This window comes from Eptatretus burgeri, chromosome 9, assembly GCF_056783735.1.
Source record: "Eptatretus burgeri isolate ZD-2024b chromosome 9, Ebu_testis_v1, whole genome shotgun sequence".
Lineage (NCBI taxonomy): Eukaryota > Metazoa > Chordata > Myxini > Myxiniformes > Myxinidae > Eptatretus > Eptatretus burgeri.
The window spans coordinates 18,228,228-18,249,691 of record NC_140969.1 but is presented as its reverse complement, the minus strand read 5'-3'; the positions used below and the strand labels follow the sequence as shown (position 1 = coordinate 18,249,691).

Below are 21,464 nucleotides of genomic sequence, written 5' to 3'. Positions count from 1 at the left end.
TTAAAAACGATAAATGTATAAACAGGCGAGCATTGGGTGGCTTTGACACCAACTCTGGTTTGAATACCCCAGCCGCCGAAGGTGGGCGGAGGTTGTTTTCACCTTTGTTACTTGGCCCAAAAATTTTTTTGGGATAATTATATTGATCACCTCCGTTTGTTTGTCTGACCATTCACCTTTAATCGCCTACAGATCATAATGTTTAACCAATCTTCATGAAACTTCACCAAATGGAGTTGATCAGACAGAATCGTATTTATTTTTAAGTCAACAACTTTTTCACATTTTTTAAATCGTCGATTTTCATACGCTTGACTTCAAATTTGAAGAGGATTTTCACATCAGGACACTGGATTAAACCACCAATTATTTTTGAGGTTAACATGTCAAAAGGTCAACTTTTTAATGTCAACATAGGCCAAAGGTCAACAGCTGAGGTGCAATTTCTAAAATCCTCAATTTTCATCCGATTGACTTAAAATTTGAACAGGATTTGCATATCACGTCATTTAATTCAACCACCAATTATTTTTATGGTCAAAAGGTCAACATAAGCCTAATTTCTAAAATTGAGAGATAGGGCCAAAAAACTATATGTATTGTGATGTCTCAAAAAGTTGTGGATGAGTTGGTTAGATGACAAGAACAAGCAGATTAGATTTTGGTTCAGATCCAGCCCGTCAGTGGGATACAAAACGTAAACTGTTCAGCCTGGCGGAGGTATGTGCTCTACCGAGTGCTGTTCCACTTTTTTCTGTATTGCCAAGTGTCGCTCTTTGAGTGATTTTTTTATCTTCCTGTTTGTCTGTTTGTTTGTGAGCAGGATATCTCAAAAAGTTGTTGATGGATTTGGACGAAATTGGTGGAGATTTTTGGTGTGTGTGACAAGGTGGAAATGGTTTGTTAGATTTTGGTGAATATCTGGATCTGGCTACTATAAAAAAAAATTCAAGTGATTCTTCATCATTGAATGATTAGGACCAAAAACGATATGAAAAATCACATGATATCTCAACAAATAGTGGATTGATTCAGATGAAACTTGATGGACAGGTTGGGTGTGTGAAAAATAAGAATTGATTCGATTTTGTTGAAGAGCCTGATCCATTAATTTTAAAAGTGATTTTTCACTATTGAGTGATAGTGATTAAAATGATATACAACATGATATCTCAAATGGTTATGGATGGATTCAGATGAAACTTGGTGGATGAGTTAGTAGGTGACAAGAACAACCTGATTTTATTTTGGTTCAGGTCTGGATGCAGATCCGGCCTATCAGTGGGATACAAAACATAAACTGTTCAGCCTGGAGGAGATATGTGCTCTACTGAGTGCCGTTCAAGTTATGACTTGTAATCACCACTCCCAGCAGGAACGGCGGCACTACATGATGCACGTTTACATGGAGAATTTGCATCACCACTTGCGCAAAAAATATATGGTGCTATGAATTTTTTTAACCATTATAAACATTCCCGGGTACACCCTGAGTACATCCACCATTTCAACTCATTCCATCCAGTGGCTTTTGATTGAATAGATGATGACTATGTACCCATTCCAAAGCTTTCTATGCAGGTGGTACCAGGGTGCTACCTTATCCATAGACAAGTGTGTGCATCTTTGGCAGGGTGATGAATACCTTGAGAAAAAGAGGATGTTTCATCAACCTTCATTTTTATTAGCCCACGTTGGAGTTAATCCGAAACAGGGGCTTATGGATTTGGTCTCGTTTTTTTATTTATTGTGTGTGTGTGTGTGTGCGCGTGCGTGCCTCCGCAACCATATCTCGGACATGTATGGACCGATTTTTATTCGTACTTGGCACAAAAACAACAAATGATGGTACACATACACATAATTTTGTTTCACAATGCGATTTAAAGATGGCCAAATGTCGGCCATTTTAGTTGTAAAAAAAAAAAATACCCGGTGTCGACCACGTCCTCGACCATTTCTCGGACATGCATTTACCGATGTTGTTCAAACTTGGCACACCGATAAGGAATGACGGCTTTCATATGCTATGACATTTTATGTCGTTTTTACTTGGTTTCTATATACTTTTTTACAGTTATATTTTATAGAATAAAAAGCCTTTGTTAACCTTCAATTACCCTTACACTATTTTCCTGCATTTCAGAAAGCAGGGGGAGGAGGAATGTGAGAGAGGGAGGGAGAATATGGCGTTGCTCATTATTATTCTGAGTGCAAAATAGTGCATTTGAAAAAATAAACCGCCATCTATAGCTGCTTAAATAATAATAATAATAATAATAATAATAATAATAATAATCACAAGTCTGGAGACGGCGATGGTTCACGAGCAATGTACACGGTTCGCGTTGTTATTTTTTGACCTTCGAGGGGACACCACGGGCAAACTGGCGGGAATGGGGAAAAAACGTAAAGGGTGAAAGTTGTAGTACTCGAAGAGCACTACTTGCATACCCACTTTCATTCGAAACAGTTGACAACCCAAGGAGCTCGATGCCCAATTTATTGACTTTTTTGACATTTTCGAAGTTCGTGACCTTGTGACCATGACCTTGGGATGAAAATGAAAAATTGAGCTCCGTGGGGCTATGCAGGTGCCATTGGGCTAACCAAATACCGAAACCCATGCCAGATTCGACAAACCCCCTCGGAGAAGATGTAACTTGAAACCGGCTACCCCCTAAAAACACATGTTTTTTGGGCGTGGCTCCGCCCATAATGGGCGCACCACGCCCATTCTCAGGAAAACACAACGAGATCATGATACAAACCTCGCACCCTAATTTTATCAGGATCGGATCAAAACCCACGGAGCTATGCCCGGGACAGACAGACAGACATTCAGCCACACACACATAACGAATATAGTGGTCACTCTGGCTGGCGCTCGTGAACCAATTATACCATTCCTTTCATGCCGTAAATGCGAATAGGGCTTTTGAGGCAGTTTAATTGGCAAGTACAGTCCTGGACAGGTCACCACTCTGATGCAGGTTACCCCCAGATGGTTATTACCCCAGTGCACTGGTACTCATTTTGCAGACCTTGGAAGGATGACAGGCTTAGTCAATCCCACCTGGTGTTATTTCAATGAATGACAGGGGCTCAAACTCAGGACTCTTCGGTCCCAAGCCACCCACCTTAACCACTAAGCCAACATCAGGCTGCAGCTGCTTAAATACACAGCATGAATTGCTCATTTTGAAATGTAAAAGTGGTTTTTAAAATGTTTGAAAGTGCTTCTGCTGCAGTGAAGATGCCTTATTTATGTGATGCATGTTGTGTGCAGCTTTGCTGTATAGAGTAAGCTTACAATGTTATTAGTTGTTAATTGACACGAAGGGTTGATCGTCATAATCTGTGATCCTTCAGCCCTCCTCCCACACTTTCTCCCCTGTTCATATACACACAGCAACCACACATCGTGAGATCGATATCTTCCTGCGGAGACGTGAAGCTGGCTTTGGTTTTCGTATTCTTGGTGGTGAAGAACCTGGCAATTTGGTGAGGGTCTGAAATATCTTCCCTGTTCCAGCTCAGACTATATATATATATATATATATATATATATATATATATATATATATATATATATATATATATATATATATATATATATATATATATATATATATATATATATATATATATATATATATACACATATATACACATACACGTTAAAGTATGAGTTGTCACAAATTTATTAATTCAGACGTGATAACATAAATTTTATCTTTCTCGAAAATGTAATCACCCTTCGTTTATTATGTGAAGACAAAGTGTCAGCCAATCAATAATAACTATCATAAATTAAATAATTCTGGATGCATATCTTCAATAGTTTGACAAACTTGTTTGAAGTTATGATTTGAGAAAGCTTGGCATTGATTTAAGTGGACTCATACTTTTGCACCCTACATTTCTTTGTAACATGTACATAATAATTCATTGTTCTATCGGTTTCCAAAGTTGTTGAAAGTCAGATTATGAAATACGTTGTTTGTTGCAGGTAAAACAGCTTTGGAGCTTGTTAACCTCCGCCATCTTCAAAGATGGATGGAGGTTACTGTTTTCACCCCTTTCTGTTTGTTAACCTCCGCCATCTTCAAAGATGGATGGAGGTTACTGTTTTCACCCCTTTCTGTTTGTTAACCTCCGCCATCTTCAAAGATGGATGGAGGTTACTGTTTTCACCCCTTTCTGTTTGTTTGTTTGTTTGTTTGTTTGTTTGTTTGTTTGTGTGTTTGTTTGTGAATAGTATTACGGAAAAAACTCCTCGATTTCGACTTCGACGGATTTCGACGAAACTTGGTGGGGGGGGGGGGTTAGGTATGGTCCAAGAATCATGCCATTAAATTTTGGACTTGGTCCCCCCGCCCCCCAAAAGAAATTTAGAGCAAAATTTTTTTTCTGCATTTCTACATGTTTTAAGTGATTTCCACCCCCCCCCAAAAAAATTGTCTCCCCCCCCAAAAATAAGAGAATTTTTTTTTTTGCATTCCTACATGTTTTAAGTGATTTCCAACCCCCCACAAAAAATATTGTTACCCCCCCCAAAATAAATTTAGAGAAAAAGAAATTTTTTTGTTTTGCATTTCTACGTTTTAAGTGATTTCCAACCCCCCCCCCAAAAAAAAAATTGTTGGAGAGAAAATTTTTTTTTTGCATTTCTGCATGTTTTAAGTGATTTCCAACCCCTCCCCAAAAAAATTGTTACCCCCCCAAAAAAAAGGATTTTTTTTTTTTGCATTTCTACATGTTTTAAGTGATTTCCACCCCCCCCCCAAAAAAAAATCGTTACCCCCCTCCAAAAAAAAATGTTCGAGGAAATTTTTTTTTTGCATTTCTACATGTTCTAAGTGATTTCCACCCCCCCCCCAAAAAAAATTGTTCGAGAAAAAAAAATTTTTTTTGCATTTCTACACGTTTTAAGTGATTTCCAACCCCCCCCCCAAAAAAAATAGTTCGAGAAAAAAAAATTTGTGAGGACCCTGCTAATGCAGGATCGTCGAATCACGATCAGAGAACTTGCAGACGAGGCTGGCGTCAGCATTGGATCTGTTCATTCCATTGTGACTGAGGATTTGGGCTTAAGGAGAATCTCAGCGAAGTTCGTGCCAAAGCTGCTAACGATCGAGCAGAAGCAACTCCGTTTGGAGATCACAGAGGACATGCTGGAGACTGTGAACAGCGATCCCAACTTCTTCAACACAGTGATGACTGGCGATGAGACCACAGTGATCCGTCATTTTGTGAAAAACGAAAATCCGACGGCGCTCACTTACACTTTCTCACTCATCGGCGGTCTGTCGGCGACTGACAGCTTCTGCAGGCGGGAAAATATTCACGCATACGGATTAGGATCGCCTACATACGTGCACCAAACCACGCCTCCCCAGCTTCATTTGTTTACGCACTAAAAATTAAGGTAGGATACTTTTTGAACACACCTCGTGAACACATATACTTTTTTTCAACAAAATTTCGATTCACTTTTTTTTGCATTTCTTCATGATTGAAGTGATTTCCAACCCCCCCCCCCCCGCCCCCAAAAAAAAATGGAGAAAAGAACTACAACTCTGTCAGCACTGTTGACATATTTAATGAATAAGATATAAGGTTCACTTGAGTGACCCAGCAGTATTGGTGCCGGAGGTTTTGCACTCTCCCGAGTGCTCCCCCTCTTGTTTGTTTGTTTGTGAACAGTATTACGGAAAAACTCCATGACGTATTTCGACGAAACTTGGTGGGGGGGGGGTTCGGTATGGTCCAAGGATCATGCCATTAAATTTTGGACTTGGTCCCCCCCCCCCAAAAAAATTGGAGAAAATTTTTTTTTTTGCATTTCCACGTTTTAAGTGATTTCCAACCCCCCCCCCCAAAAAAAAAATAGAGAAAATTTTTCTCCCATTTCTACATGTTTTAAGTGATTTCCAACCCCCCAAAAAAATTGTTAGAGAAAAGAAATTTTTTTTTTTGCATTTCTACATGTTTTAAGTGATTTCCAACCCCTCCCAAAAAAATTGTTACCCCCCCCAAAAAAAAATTTTTTTTTTTTGCATTACTACATGTTTTAAGTGATTTCCAACTCCCCCAAAAAATAGTTACCCCCCCAAAAAAATTGTTAGAGAAAATTTTTTTTTTTGCATTTCTACGTTTTAAGTGATTTCCAACCCCCCAAAAAAATTGTTCGAGAAAAAAATTTTTATTTGCATTTCTACATGTTTTAAGTGATTTCCAACCCCCCCAAAAAAAAATTGTTTGAGAAAAAAAAAAATTTTGCAACTTTTTTTCTCAACAAAATTTCGATTTTTTTTTTTTGCATTTCTTCATGTTTGAAGTGATTTCCAACCCCCCCCCCCCAAAAAAAAAATGTTGGAGAAAAGAAATACAACTGTCAGCACTGCTGACATCATATTTAATGAATAAGATAAAAGGTTCACTTGAGTGACCCAGCAGTAATGGCGGCGGTGGTTTTGCACTCTCCCGAGTGCTCCCCCTCTAGTTTTTGTTTTCCTAAATACAAGGACCGTTCAAGGTTGATGTATAACGTATCAGGATGTAACAGAACAAAAGGAATGCATTGGTCGAAAGAGCTGGGAGCTGGGGGCGGGCGAGGGGGCACCAACAGTAGCAATGAGGGACAAATCAGAGGGTGACTTGGAGAAATGAGGGATGCATGAAAGAATGAGGACTCAGGGAGGATGCACGGGGTGGACAAGATGGATACAGAAGCAAACTCTTCGGAAGGCAAAAGTGGAAAGAGGTGGCTTGGGATTTTCTTTTGGATGGGGGATGATCTGATGATCTGATGATGGGGGTGATCATGGTTTATTTAACTTTGAATTGCAGAATAATTGACCTCAATGTTGAACTGTGGAAGTAATCATTCATACTTTCTCATTTGAAATTCAACATCGTGCAACTTTACTCCAGAAGACTCCCCCCCTAGCTTCTCACGCTCATGGAAGAGCTGTTACACACACATCGTGTCCTTACATACAGACAGAGACAGTAAACACAGGACTTGAATTAAACATGGCCGTTTACCTTGTGAGAACTTATACACTTGGTGTTTGTGGCTGCGCTTTTCTCTTCACAGCTGGGCACTTTTAGGGAGAAATCTCCCTTTCCAATGGATACCAACCCACAGGGTGTATCTGAGCTCTATCCTCAATGCTGAGCGTGAAGTGAGGAAGCAGACAGAAAATATGAAGCAAGTTTTTAGTCTTTGTTATGAATTGAACCACCGACCTCTCAGACTCAGTGGGACGCTCTCACCACAATGCCACTCAGTCCAGTAAAAACTGATCTAATCCCAAAAAGCTTTGGCCATTGCAGAAGACGTCTGAGAACACCACCATTAGGAGGGAGATTATTTCTTGAATATGATTGTGATATCTTTGGTGGATATCTGGGTCCATCATTTCAATGTCGTGGAGACACTCTTGATCCCTGCCACTAAAACATTCAGTGTTCAGTCAGCTCACTGAAAGTGTTTTGGAACTTTCACATGGTGATTCATGGGGAATTTTTGACTATGGGAAAATCGATATCACCCTCACATGACGAATTTGACCACGATTACTCCACCGGAGATGTGTTGGGAAGTTGTAAATCATCCCCCATACAGTCCATACGTGTCACCATATGTGCTTTTAATGTCTTTGGACCATTCCAGGAACATCTGGTGGCATTAATATTCTGAATGATGATTATATCAAAGCAGTCATGAAATGGCCACACACCTGTCCCAAATATATCTGTGCAGATGGAATCAAGCCAATACCACCTCTATGGGCAAATGTATTTATATTGGAGCCACCTTGAAAAATCGGTGACATGTCATCAACCCCCCCCCCCCCCCACCACACCTCTAGTGGGGCAGATAACAGCAATTTTTGAGAGGAATCGTGCAAATAATGATACAAGCATCAAATTTGGCACATTTGTTCTTCAGGGGATTCTAATCAAATCTTCCTGATTGGACATTTGAAAATCCAAATTTTGAAATATTTGAAGAAAAAAAAAACTTCAAAAAAGTCAAGATCATGAATCAATGTTGGATGCTGGCTGAGATTGGTGAATGTTTCAGAAACATCATCAAAGACGTTCCAAGTGTGCCATGCAGTTTTCTTCCCTTTACCGCGGAAGGCAGACACGACGTCACATCCAGTGAACGCATGGAAGTATGGGATCCCTCTCGCTTTCTCAGGCCCTATTGCAGAAACTACCTCATGGACTGGAATCCATCGTGCCTTGGCTCCTTGGCCAAAGGCAATCCACATGTTCTCAAGACCTAGTTCCTGTAAGGATGGCAGTACAGATATTGCTATGACTAGTACATCCGTGTCATTAGCCTTCATGATAATGGACTTGCCATCATCCGTCGTTGCATTCCTGGCGTATACAAATATTCGAGTGTCAGCTTCTTCATGACAACATGGAGACACAGCATCCAGTGACTTCCTTGTGTTTCTAATGGCATCTTCTCCTTTTGTGACAATGACTGTGCTTGTCGTCTGTGCTTCACACATCTTTTCCGCAAGGAAATTAAACAGCTCAGTCTTGTTGCTGTCATCTCGAAGAAAGCTTCTCCAGTTACTTGGGGTCTTACTGGTTCCTGTCACTCTTCTGATTCCTTGCCCCCTTTTCGACCTTGCCTCGGACTTCAGACTTGACTTCTTGTACACATCAAACACTACGTCCACCCTCTCGTACCTGGCACCATCGGATTCCACCTTTGGGATGATGTCTTCTTTAGCATCGTCATCAAATATCTTTGAGGTGCGTGGTGGTAGGGCATTGATAAGTGCTGAGCCATCAATGATGACTGCATCTCCCCTTGGTTCTCTGTCTGGGATGTTCACTTGCGCTTCAAAAATTTCAGCCAGCTGTGACTTCAAATTTTATTATTTTTTTTTTTTTCAAATTTTTCAAAATTTGGATTTTCAAATGGCTAATTGGGCAGATTTGATCAGAAAGCCCTGCAGAACAGAAATGCCAAATTTGATGCTTGTATTATAATTTGCACGATTTTTCTACTATCTACTACACTACCCTCCCCCCCCTCTTTCCCTAACGGACCCTGGGAATTTATATCATCATCATCATCAATCGTGAATCGTTTTGAGATGTTGATCATGTATATTTTTTCATACCGTCTGTGCCTTCTGAGCAAAAGAAAAAAAAAAGTGGAGAACTTTGATGCGAGAAGAAAACAGAAAACCTTTAAATATAAGGTATGAATTTATCTTGTAGATACATTTTGTAAGTTAAATAACCCAATTAAACAACCATTTTCATCACTGTCTCATCATCTTAAGATCCATATTGGAGCCATAGTACCAGGAGGAGCTGCAGATGCGGATGGTCGATTACGCCCAGGAGATACTCTCGTCTTTGTGGACGGAATCTCTGTGATCGGACAGCCACACCGCCATGTCATCGGTCTCATGCAGCAAGCAGCTCGGAATGGTCACGTGAACCTCACCGTGCGGCGACCGGCTGAATTCCCAGGTGGCTCTATCCTGTATTTGCACAGCGACCAAAACCAAAAATCTGATATTTCACATCGATCGTTTAGTTTTGTCCATTTTCAAGCTTGTCCCTTGCTGGTTTTTCATGTTTTTCTTTTTTGATCACTGCAGTTGGAAGTTTTAATTTTGCTCATAGTCGTAGGTTTGTTCGTTGAATTTTATTGACATTGATCACGCACTAATTTTACGGAATTTTATATCAACATCACGGTGGGTTGTTGAACCTCCGATTGTACAGTTAACTTGCATAATCAATTCTAGGTTCGAGGCATTGTAACTATGTTCAAAGTTTAACTCTTCACCTGTGTGTATAATGTATTGTGTGCTATACTAAAACACATTTTAAGTGGAATTTATGAATGCAAATCGATAGTTATAAAACTCAACCGAAGGATGTGCATGAGAAGTCTTCTTTGTATTGCACTTGCTTTTGACCATTACATAAAATGGAGCCCTTTACCAGATGAGGTTAACTCGGCCTGTCATCCTTCCGAGGTCGGCAAAATGAGTGCCAGCATGCTGGTATCCTGTGTTGGAGTGGCAACCCATCCAGGAGCCAAGGAGACTGCTTAGGCAGCACCAACGCTCTGCACAGAGTGTGGTCCCAATGGATGGATGGATTTTCTTGCTTAGAGCATTGTCACTTTCATTGTGCCAGACCCGCTCAGAATTTTTTTCTTTTTTAACCATTGGAGCTTTTGTCATCAAATTTTCAACAACCCTTTATTATGAGCATATGCTAAACACTAATTAATAAAATATACTTTTTTTGTTTTTTTCTGTGACTCCCAAATTAAAATCCCATACATTTTTATGACTAGACTAGGTGGTGCTCACAGACAAACCAGTCCCTGGTCATTAATGAGCCAGCTGGGTTTTTACCGACACCGATTTTAACACACTAAAACCTCCCGAGACGAGGACATTTGCCAGAAACCTAGAATCCAAATCCTCGTTACTGCTGCCTTCAAGTTGATTTAAAACCACAATTCATGCAAAACCAATCCAGTGATCGTTCCCCCAAAATGTTAGCTATTTCTCAAAAATATAATACCTCCTTGCTTCAAACGTATGCCTTTTGATATTTGTAAGATTGTGTTCACAATTCGGTCAATTTCCAACACTCTTTACTAATTTCTTCTTCCTGAGTGCTGGGTGTACTTGCCTGTGCGAGAATTTCCTTATAATAAATCATCTACCTTTACGAGGTTGCACTGAAGCTCGGTTAAAACCTGAGATTTGCTGCATTCTCCCATCTTCATTGGGCATTTACCATCATCAACAACATAAGGGGTGATATCTGTTGCTCTACTCCAAGATGCCACCATCTTGGAGTCCATGTTCAAAGTCCTGCATTTTGTTTTCCATGTTTAAAGTGCATGTCCCCTCATGTCCTTGTTCTTCCTGTGATATATTAATGAAATTGTCTTCATTTCATTATGTGGGCCTTTGTTGGTACCAGTTTGTCAAATTCAGTGCATGCAGATTATTGTCCTGCTGTCTTGCTCTGTGGATCTTGTGACCCTCGCCGCTGTTGCAGATGACATTGTGAGGTGACATGACTGCTACATAGACGTTTATGCTTATTTGTCTTGGATACTGTAAAAGTGGGAATTTTCATACATTCCACACGACAACAAAGAAGCATGAATTTCGCAACACGCGAATGAATACATTTGCCTTTTTAAGAGAAATTTCAGGACCCCATCGCACGAACCATAAGGGTAGGTCCATGCAGTTCACAATCAGAGCACTGTAATGTACTTCACCATCCACAATCCAGTTATTTGAAACAGATTTCAAAAGCGGACGAAGTTCAATGCTTCCCGAAACTTGCAAACTTGGTTAAAGCAAGGCTTGCTGCACCGTCTTTCCGTGCCGCTAACAAGGAAATATTAAAAGCTGATAGTTCTGGTTGCACTGCAAGTTATTTTCTCCCTACGTAAACATTCGCTTAGGTTTCACATGCTTGACATCGCTGAGATTGTCACGTTTCTTGTGCCCACTCTGCAAGATTAAAAATGCATGAAAATTTATACTTTTACAGGAACTGAAACTAGAGAATGGGGATGATTCAGCAGACTGGTTGTGGCATCATTTATTTGCTACGTAAGCTTTGAGAGTGTCAGCAAATGCAGTGACTAACTCGTTTCAGCATCTGGGGGAAAAATAGAATCTTCAAAATGATGAGCTGTAAAATAGGAACACTATTAAAACTAGAAGGGCACTCGGTAAAGCGCGTACCTCCACCACATGATGCCTGATCCACGAGAACATATCGGGCCCAATACATTTTTGAAATATCATGCTTTTCAGTACTATATCGTTTTTGGCCCCTATCTCTCAATGGTGCAGAATCACTTTATAAACTAAATAATTCTCGTATCCAGGGATCTTCACCAAAATTGAAACAATTCTTCCTTGTCACACACCCAACATGTCCAGCGAGTTTCATCTGAATCCGTCCAAAACTTTTTGAGATATCCTGCACACAAACAAACAAACAAACAGATAGAAAGTGGTGAAAACATTACCTCCTTCACCTTTGGTGGCAGAGTATACTTTTTAGAGTTTGGTGGCAGAGCAGAGTATAAGTATACTTTTTAACAATTAATTGCTTGTGATGAACCACACAGGTTATGATAACGTTTCGTCGCCTGTCTTGTGTTGTTACTTTTAGATGCCACAGAGCAGGTTGATTTGCTTCATGAACTGACACGGGAGCCTGTCAATGGCCAGACCTCAGTTGAAGACGATTCCTCACCTCCCCGGCTCTCTGGGTGGCCTATCAAAAACCCATGGAGCTCTTTCTCGACCCCAGTTCCCATTGCGTCTGCAGCTTGTTCCATCAGTCCTCAGGACATTTTGATTTGCCGAAGAGATGATGAAGGTTTTGGTTTTGTGATAATCTCCTCCATAGCCTGTCCTGAACCAGGAAACGGCCCTGGTGAGTATCATTTCCATTCAATTGCCTTTGCAGTGTGTGGTCGAGCCATAGTCCATCTTTAGTTACATCAGCCTAGAGTACTAATACCTTTTTACTTTATGGGAAGTCACACTTATGGAGCAGTGGAGTCGACACGAGAAATGGGTTTAAGAAAACTTTTTTCTACTTCGAGAAAATAAATCTTTGTGCTGTTATTCGGCTATTATTTATAAATATACTGATGTTATGGCAGTTTGGTGTTGTGCAGTAAATGTAATTAATACCACTTAACGTTTCATGTCCTTTTTGGCCGTGCAGTGATTCCACATAAGATCGGGCGAATCGTGCCTGGAAGCCCGGCTGAACGAGGTGGAGTGCTGCGCGTTGGCCACCGCATCTTGGCGGTAAATGGCCGTTCCATCACGATGGTGCCACATGAACAAGTTGTTAGCATGGTGAAAGAGGCTGGTGTCTCGGTCACTCTCACTGTTTTGCCAATTGCAGGTCTGTTTTCAATTATTTTCTCCTTGGATGCATGATATTTCCTAGCCTTGTCCCAAAGGGGTTTCAAGATTATTGTAGTGCGTGCGTGCGTGTACTTCCGTGCCCGCATTTTTATAAATATTTTCACTGAAATTTTTTTCCCCTCTGCAACCACTTGTCCAATCGATGTGAAACTAAACATCGGAGGGAACTCCCATCGAGAATATTTTATTGATAACGCTGATGTCATAGGTTACATGGTATGGCAGTCTTATTGGATTAAAGGAAAAAAATTTGACATCTCCAAAACCAATCAACGAAAAAAAATTGGCATACGTCATTACCTCCACATGGGGTATATAGGGTGATAATGATGATGTCATCAGTGAAGTTGTATTTCAGCCATAATTGGTTGAATCAAAATCATTATCAGAAAAATCTGAAACTTCATTCCGTGGATCAGATCTACAACCTGACATGAGTGAAGAATTAAATTTATGACAAAATTGGTCACGTAGTCTGGAGATATTGGGTTGAAAATAAAAACGTTTAAAAATCCTTTTCTCCAGAACCATTTCACAGATCGATGTGAAACTTCATACATATGATCGACTAGCCATAGGGAATATAATTTTGAATTTTTTTTCATATTGGTCTTCATTGACACAATTGAGCCTTTATGTGCACAAAAATTGTCATTACATATCCTAATAATCAATCAAAGCTACAGATAATGCCAAAGTATGTGACATAATGTGGTGCATGTATGGTATGAACCGTATATGGGCCATCATAGCAGTGGGCCATAATGGTAGGGTTCAGTTAACAATGGTATTTTGTTCAGAATGAGCATGCAAGGCGAGACTATACTCTACCAAGTGCCGTTCTGTTTATCTGCTTGTTAATGTAAATACCTTATTCGTTTATTTTACTATATCTACCTCGTCTACCCATTTTGTGATCGCCTCATTCTGATAAACTCCTCTCCACTGTTCTCACTTTTTCTGTGCAAATGGCAAAAATGAGACTTGCACAGAGTGAGCGAGATGCTGCATTGATTTTGAACCTTTGCTTGAAAAGATCTCCCATGTACAAAAAAAAAATGACCGTTTTTACAGCCATTTTTCCCTGCTGTGCAGGGGTTTGGCTTTTTCTTGAGGCAATGTTTTTATGGCCGGATGCCCTTCCTGACGCCAACCCTGGTCGCCTCCTACGACACACAGGGATATGGTACACCTATTCTAACCGGGGCATACACCGGGACCAGTACACTGGCACTCATTTCGCCGACCTTGGAAGGATGACAGGCTGAGTCAACCCCCTGGTGTTAATTCAGCAGCCAATGGGGCTTGAACTCAGGACCCTTGGATCCCAAGCCGCCACCCTAACCACTAAGCCAACACCAGGCTTAGATCTCCCATGTACATATTACAGATATAAATGGTGGTGATTCCCCTTCTCTCTCCCCCCCCACCTCCTCTCTCCCCCCCACCTCCACTCCCCCACCTCCTCTCTCCCCCCACCTCCACTCCCCCCACCTCTCTCCCCCACCTCCCTCCCCCACCTCCTCTCTCTCCCCCCACCTCCTCTCTCTCCCCCCACCTCCTCTATCTCCCACCCCCACCTCCTCTCTCTCCCACCCCCAACCTCCTCTCTCCCACCCCCCAATCTCCTCTGTCCCACCCCCCTCTCCTCTCTCCTACCCCCCTCTCCTCTCTCCCACCCCCTCTCCTCTCTCCCACCCCCTCTCTCCTCTCTCCCCCCTCTCCTCTCTCCCACCCCCCTCTCCTCTCTCCCACCCCCCTCTCCTCTCTCCTACCCCCTCTCCTCTCTCCCACCCCCTCTCCTCTCTCCCACCCCCTCTCCTCTCCCCCCCAACTTCCTCTCTCCCACCCCCCAACCTCTTCTCCCCCCCTCTCTCCCACCCCCCAACCTCCTCTCTCTCTCACCCCCACCACTTCTCCCTATCTCCCTCCCTCCCTCTACCCCCCAATCCCCCTCTCCCCCCAACCCCCTCTCCCTCCCCTCCCCCCAATCCCCCTCTCCTTACCCCCAATTCCCCCTCTCTCTCCTGTGTCTCCTGTATCTCCCGTGTCTCCCTTTCTCCTCTCTCCCTCTCTCCCCTCTCCCCTCTCTCTCTCTCTCTCCCTCTCCCCTCCAGTCTCTCTCCTTTTTCCCTTTCTGCTTCTCCTCTCCTTCCAGGACTATCCAAGACTTTCTGCAAAGCCAAAGTCAAAATCTATCATTCAGAAAATTCTCGATCCGTATTTCTTCATTAATGCAGACCGACTCGTTTTCCATAATCATTGATGTAACTACTGCACACAGCACCTTAAGGCTTTTCATATATACAATATCCTGTTGTGAAGAGATCTATCTTTGGTTCGGAGTTTTAAAATTCCTCCCCCAACCTCACTTTCTGAATTTTATTCTTCCCCCACCCCCTCTTATCTGCCCATGAACCCCCAAATATAATATAAATAATTTTCTCTTGTTACCTTTTCACTCGACTCCTCTTGGCTTCCTTCCCTCTGCATTGATCTACAGATTCAAACAACGTGCCTTCACCCCACCCTGCACACGTGGCTCCTGTTATGGCTTTCCCTCTTCCTTTGGGATCTGCACACAGCAGGTACTCCTCACGAACAGGTCATAGCTTCCTTACGAGTGCAACTCGACAATGAGGCAGTGACTTAATGCTTTGTCTACTGCGATGAGATGAACTTCTTTTATTGTATTGCACTTTGAAAATATTTCAGCTTGGTGCAGATTTCAAAAGTATTGGGCAGAAGCAAAAACAATGAGTTTCACTATTCACATGTGAATGGCTTTATCCGCTTCACATCCGCTTTACGTGAATGGCTCTTGTGAAAATGTTATTTTTGATGCATTTGTTTAGATTTCGTTCACACAAACTGAGCTCGTACTAATGAATGGACTTGTGTCTCTTTTTATATATTTTGTTTTTTGAAACTTTTTGTTTTTTTAAGTGTAATGAAGAATGAAAGGAGACCGCAGCAAGCTGAAGCTTCACTGCAGGTATGACACATCCATTTGAGTTCAGTTTATCATAATCCGTGACTGCCAGAAGTGCAACGTGTATAACGGACAGAAGAGTAATTTTCCGTTGAACTGTCTGCAGTGATTGCAGGCTTACGACTGTTTACCCTTTCCTATCTGCATCCCCTTACCTCCAGATTACCTTGATACCACCTTATCCCCCACGCATTCTGTTATCTGCAATTGCCGTGCAGCCCTCACCTTCCATCTCCTCCTCAGAACATTATTCATCACCAATATTCCTTGTCTTTGCTCAATTATTACTGATCTTACCATTCAGGTTACTGTTGCAATTGCAGTCATTTCACGTTTAAGAAACCTCCCCCTCACAAGATGTTTCTGATTCCTCTCTCTCTCTCTCTCTCTCTCTCTCTCTCTCTCTCTCTCTCTCTCTCTCTCTCTCTCTCTCTCTCTCTCGCTCTCTCGCTCTCTCGCTCTCTCGCTCTCTCGCTCTCTCGCTCTCTCGCTCTCTCGCTCTCTCGCTCTCTCGCTCTCTCGCTCTCTCGCTCTCTCGCTCTCTCGCTCTCTCGCTCTCTCGCTCTCTCGCTCTCTCTCTATTCCCTTCCGTTTTGACGGGCCCATCCCCTGTTCCGGAGGTGGTGTTGCTGTCTGTCAATTCCATTCCTCATTGTCCCCACTAACCTTTCATAGCCAACTGGAATACCTCTGGTTGCACTTGCTTCTCTGCAACTACCCAAGGCAATGTTTATCCTTATGGTATACCATCCACCCAATCAGCATGACTCTATATAACCTCAGTTTAATCTAAAATGGGTCCACTCGTAGCCATCCATCCCAACTGTGTTCCTCACCTGTGACAATTTCAACGAGGACTCTGCTGCCTGACTGGGTATTAGTTCTGCAACAATTAGTCATGCCATTGGAGCCAAGGCCTTCTGCGACTCTTGGTCTGGCTAAATCTATAAACCTCCCAACCTGGATTTCTGCAGACGACCGTTTTTGACAAAATGACGGAAAAACTTGAACGCTACTGCATCAAATTTTGTGTAAAGTTTGGCGATTCCCAAGTGGAAACGATCCACAAGATTCAACAGGCCTCTGGGAAAGAAGCAATGGGCACCACACAGATAAGAGTGGTACAACCGCTTCAAAGATGGTAGCACATCAGTGGAAAGTGAAGTACGTTCTGGTAGGCCCTCAACATCCCGAAATGAGATCGTCATTGACCAAGTGAGGACCCTGCTAATGCAGGATCGTCGAATCACGATCAGAGAACTTGCAGACGAGGCTGGCGTCAGCATTGGATCTGTTCATTCCATTGTGACTGAGGATTTGGGCTTAAGGAGAATCTCAGCGAAGTTCGTGCCAAAGCTGCTAACGATCGAGCAGAAGCAACTCCGTTTGGAGATCACAGAGGACATGCTGGAGACTGTGAACAGCGATCCCAACTTCTTCAACACAGTGATGACTGGCGATGAGACCACAGTGATCCGTCATTTTGTGAAAAACGAAAATCCGACGGCGCTCACTTACACTTTCTCACTCATCGGCGGTCTGTCGGCGACTGACAGCTTCTGCAGGCGGGAAAATATTCACGCATACGGATTAGGATCGCCTACATACGTGCACCAAACCACGCCTCCCCAGCTTCATTTGTTTACGCACTAAAAATTAAGGTAGGATACTTTTTGAACACACCTCGTGAACACATATACATATATACATATATATTGTTACGAATTTCGGTCCGCCCGGCGTGTGATCGGCCACGTAACTCAAATCGCGACCGCATCGCCCACCGGAATGGAAAATTCAGTCATGATCCTCCTTGGAACTATCGCCAGGAGCTAGTCATGGGTGCGTCTTTCGACCCCACCACAATCGTGCCAAACGGCCACCCGCGCAGGATAGGGTTGTTCGCCAAACTCAACCTACCTAAGTACCTGTGCGGGTAGTTAACCGGGCGATCATACCTCGCCGCTGGCCAGCCTAGGACACGAACCGCTTAAGCGGTCCGTTCCGTGCTTCAGTGATAACCGAGCGGTGTTATCGCCGGCCCCGACGGACGTGATTCGTTACCGGGTGCTTACACCCCTCGACCAATTCCTTCCGTGATGCAAGATGGCACTTTCAAACGAAGGAAAGGACGCAACGAAATGGGAAATAGTTCGACAAGTACATTTATTCCACACTCTAAAAGGCAAGCACGTATTCACAGCCATACAGTAAGAATGCAATTTACAAGCAAGAGTTACAACCGAATAAAGCAAGGTTTATTTACATGCACTTAAACAGTTTCTACTTTACAAGACACTGTGCCACAACACGCATTCACACAAAAGCAAAGGAAAGCCCCTTAAAGGCAAACGAGTCAGACTGGGCCCGTGGGCCTAATGCGCGTGGAACCTGGAAGAGCGGCCAGGTCCACGAGATCGAAGGGTCCTACCCGCGCCCTCGTGGCGCGATAGCGGGCAAGCCGCGATGTCAGCATAGCTGCGCCTGGCTTCGTGCCCCTGGCGTGGTCGGCGAGCTCTCTCCGGCGCTCCCCGTCTGCCTTTCCCGTCGGCTTCGAGCTCCGTCTCCCGACTCGACTGCCCCGCCGACACTGCAGACTTGACTTCTTCTGCCGACACTCCGCTGCTGCCACTCCACTGCTCCCACTTGGTTCTCTGCCGACGTACTGCACCTTTTTTTTCTTCCGCGAGCTCGTGCTTATATAGCCCCGGGAGAGGGGCGTCTATGTAAATTTCTGGATCACAGCGGGTTCGGAGGCAGGGCTATGCCACCCGATGCTCAGTCATTGGATGGAAGAAAAGGGGGCGTAAAGCATTCCTGTGGTGCTGTAACACATCCCACCTCATTGTGCTGTTCTACTTCCTGGCTCCTTTTGAGTCGTTCATCCTCTCGGAGCTTTTTGAGTTGTTCGTTCTCTTTCTGGAGTTTTTCCATCTCTGTGGACTCAAATTTTGCTCTCCCCTCGAGCTGGTTAATTTCAAACTCGTATAGTTTTTGTTTTCTCTCCCACTGTTCCTCATGCTTTTCAGCCTCCAATCTCATCGTTTCTTTCAATTGGCTCATTTCCTTCTTGTGTTTCATTCGCTGTTCTTTGTCTATCTCCTCGCACTCCAGCCTCGCCTTTTCTTTCAATTGGTCAACCTCAAATTCATGTTCTTTTTGTTTTCTATTCCATTGTTCCTCTCGTTCTTCCCTCTCCAATCTCGTTGTCTCCTTCAATTGACTGATTTCTCCTTCCTGCTTCATTCCTTGCTCCTTCACTTTCTCCTCGTACTCCAACCTATTTTTTTTCTTTTGTCATTCAGTTTCAAATTCATACTTTCAGTGTTTTATTCCACTGTCTCTCTTGTTCCTCATTCTGCAATCTCGTTATTTCCTTCAATTGGCTGATTTCCTTCTCCTGTCTCATTCCTTGTTCTTTCCGTACTCTTTCTTGTTCCTCATTCTTTAATCTGGCCTTTGCTTCCAGCTGTTCGATCTGTACAGTGTGGTTCCTCAACGTTTCATTCTCTGCTGTCGTTCTTTCTTCTCTCACCATCCTCAACTCGTTTTGTAATTCTCTCTCTTTGGTTTCGTGTTTCAGTATCTCAGAAGTTTTTTTTCCATGATTCCTTTCTGGCCTCCTCACCTCTTTTGCATGCTTTCTCCCGCAATTCGTTCATTTCCTCAACGTATCTCTCGGTCTTCCTACCATTCCTTTCCTATTTCTATCTCCCGTTCTTGGCTTTCTCTTTCCTGGTTGCCTGTTCTTATCTCTTCCTTTAGTTGCTTTACTTCCAAATCGTGTTCGCATTTTTTCTCTTCCAACTGTATTTTCCCATTCTTCTTCCATGTGCTTTCTGTCCCGGGAGTTACCAATTCGCTCCTCCTTTATTCTCTCGCTTAGCTCGCTCGTCCCTTGTTCCCACTTATGGATACTCAACTCTATTTTCCCCATTTTTCCCTTTAGTTCTTCGAACTGTCTTGACTTTTCCAACCATTCTTCTTCCCTCTGCTCCAGATGTTCCTCTCCTTTTTTATCGTCTCTTCTCGGATTTCTATTATCTTTTTGCCTGCTTCTACCTCTTTCTTTAGTTTTTTTTAATTCCCCATCGTGTTCGCATTTTTCCTTTTCTGGCGTTGTTTGCCTTTGTTCTTCCTCTCTCCTTTCTTCCTGTACATCGGCCCATCGTTGTGACTCCGTTCGCACGTAATCCTCATGAACCCTGTCGACGCTCCGCCGTACCTCGTCCAACTCAAAGGAAAACGAATGTAATTCCCCTATACAATCGTCACCATTCCTCCACCATTGCAAGGACTTCGACACTTGTCTCCGAAGCCTGTCAATGCATGCTCCGGCCTCCTGCCACGCCTGCCATGACCCCGTGGTTTGAAACATTTGTTGGGAGCGCTCGCCTCGTGTCGTGCCGTTCGTAGCGCCATTAATAGCGGCCCGCTCACGCCTCGTGCCGTGCTGAAGTGCGGCCGCGCCGCCATCTTGTGACTCCGATTGCCGGCAAAGTCCGTGCTCAGGATATGAGGGTGAGCTCCCTCATGGATTGTAATTAGCGGTGGAGTTATAAAAAGAATCATCCCAGGCCATGGATTCTACATTACTACACATATACATTTTTACCTCCAGCACCCGCTCGCCTTGAAACTCCATCTTATTTCTCGGAAGAAATTAATTTAGCTTTGCTCTTAATTTGGGGGGAACGGGGGGGGGGGGTGTGGTTGCTTCGCGCACCCCTGGTCCGATCCCCGTGAATTTAGTTGGAGACTGAGGTGGATTTTAATCCCACACTCTTGTACGCCAGTGTTACGAATTTCGGTCCGCCCAGCGTGCGATCGGCCACGTAACTCGAATTGCGACCGCGTCGCCCACCAGAACGGACAATTCAGTCGTGACCCTCCTTGGAACTATCGCCAGGAGCTATTCACGGGTGGGTCTTTCAACCCCACCACAATCGTGCCAATCGGCCACCCGCGCAGCATAGGGTTGTTCGCCAAACTCAACCGACCTAAGTACCTGCGCGGGTAGTTAACCGGGCGATCGTACCTCGCCGTTGGCCGGCCTCGGACACGAACCGCTTAAGCGGTCCGTTCCTTGCTTCAGTGATAACCGAGCGGTGTTATCGCTGGCCCCGACGGACGTGATTATTTAACGGGTGCTGACACCCCTCTACCAATTCCTTCCATGATGCAAGATGGAACTTTCAAACGAAGGAAAGGATGCAACGAAACGGGAAACAGTTCGACAAGTACATTTATTCCACACTCAGACAAGGCAAGCACGTATTCACAGACATACAGTAAGAATGCAATTTACAAGCAAGAGTTGCAACCGAAGAAAGCAAGGTTTATTCACATGCACTTAAACAGTTTCTACTTTACAAGACATGGCGCCACAACACGCATTCACACAAAAGCAAAGGAAAGACCCCCTCAAAGGCAAGGGAGTCAGACTGGGCCCGTGGGCCTAATGCGCGTGGAACCTG

The 21,464-nt window shown here is 43.4% G+C and overlaps 2 protein-coding genes across 21 annotated transcripts in view; one reads left to right on the top strand and one right to left on the bottom strand.

Moving 5' to 3' along the window:
- The first annotated feature begins 1,057 nt into the window (after positions 1–1,057).
- The window catches only part of LOC147019642 (membrane-associated guanylate kinase, WW and PDZ domain-containing protein 2-like), a 46,884-nt gene continuing 26,477 nt past the window's right edge, over positions 1,058–21,464 (top strand). Inside the window, exons 1-6 of one of the 2 annotated variants that reach the window (XM_085894225.1) lie at positions 1,058–3,504; positions 9,330–9,522; positions 12,223–12,489; positions 12,787–12,972; positions 15,499–15,583; positions 15,942–15,990. In XM_085894225.1, the coding sequence (XP_085750351.1) occupies positions 9,459–9,522; positions 12,223–12,489; positions 12,787–12,972; positions 15,499–15,583; positions 15,942–15,990 (651 nt within the window). In that variant the 5' untranslated portion in view covers positions 1,058–3,504; positions 9,330–9,458. The remainder of the gene's footprint in view (positions 3,505–9,329; positions 9,523–12,222; positions 12,490–12,786; positions 12,973–15,498; positions 15,584–15,941; positions 15,991–21,464) is intronic. The other variant, XM_085894224.1, reaches the window with a different exon arrangement.
- Positions 11,613–21,464, bottom strand: part of LOC147019641 (protein PHTF2-like) — a 79,103-nt gene continuing 69,251 nt past the window's right edge. For all 19 annotated transcript variants that reach the window (XM_085894223.1, XM_085894210.1, XM_085894212.1 and 16 more), the window contains one exon: positions 11,613–12,027. Coding sequence is in view for 6 of the 19 variants with exons in the window: in XM_085894216.1 (XP_085750342.1) it covers positions 11,905–12,027 (123 nt within the window). In the remaining 13 variants the exon portion in view is untranslated. The remainder of the gene's footprint in view (positions 12,028–21,464) is intronic.